Raw genomic sequence first — 749 nt, forward strand, 5'->3', positions numbered from 1 at the left:
TCAAGACTGTCAACAAGGAAGAGGCCGGCAATGGAGGAGGGGCGTACCAAAGAGACCATCTTACCACAAGCAGAACTGGTTTGTTCCACTTTGGAGTAAGCTGTTGGGGGAAGAATCAGTTTTGATGAGTGTTTCCTTGACTGATGAAGCCTTCTGGATGGAAGGCGAAACGTTTCAGCACAAAAAAAAAAAAAGAAACTGTCCAGATGACCTGACTGAAAAATGTTGGATATAAACATAAATATTCACAGCACTTTTTGCAACTAATGTTTGAGTGGTTTACAGCCTTTTCTTTCTGAAGAATGGGTCTGTGTGCACAGACTGTTCAAAAGTTGTTTGATTAAAGCATCATCATCTTCTTACATCTTTGAATGTGTTCTGGAAAGGGCCAAATCATGAGAAGACGAATTCAGACTGAGCTGAATCAGTTCAGGCATTCAGAAACATTTATAAGCCCATCTGCATGTCGGCGAAGTTAAAGAAGCCGTCGACGTCTTGAGAGGATGTGTGTTTGTTGTTCGAGACAAAAACCTGCAGAAAGAAGCAGAATGAAATCAAGATGGAGGATTTCTTCTCTGGAAAAGTAATCCATTAGCATCAACTTATCCACCTTATTCCTACCCCCATGCTGCTTGGAGTGAATTATGGGCACGACTTCTGGCGCAGACCAGAACCGCCATTTGTTTATGTGTGAACAGTACGAGCTAATTATATATATATATATATATATATATATATATATATATATA

At 39.8% G+C, this 749-nt stretch overlaps 1 protein-coding gene across 1 annotated transcript in view; it reads right to left on the minus strand.

The window, feature by feature from the left end:
• Nucleotides 1-389: 389 nt before the first annotated feature.
• The window catches only part of rp2 (RP2 activator of ARL3 GTPase), a 24629-nt gene continuing 24269 nt past the window's right edge, over nt 390-749 (minus strand). The window contains exon 4 of the mRNA XM_037675030.1: nt 390-531. Within this exon, the coding sequence (XP_037530958.1) occupies nt 448-531 (84 nt within the window). The 3' untranslated portion in view covers nt 390-447. The remainder of the gene's footprint in view (nt 532-749) is intronic.

Source organism: Nematolebias whitei, chromosome 3, assembly GCF_014905685.2.
Source record: "Nematolebias whitei isolate Nwh7 chromosome 3, NemWhi1, whole genome shotgun sequence".
Classification (NCBI taxonomy): Eukaryota; Metazoa; Chordata; class Actinopteri; order Cyprinodontiformes; family Rivulidae; genus Nematolebias; species Nematolebias whitei.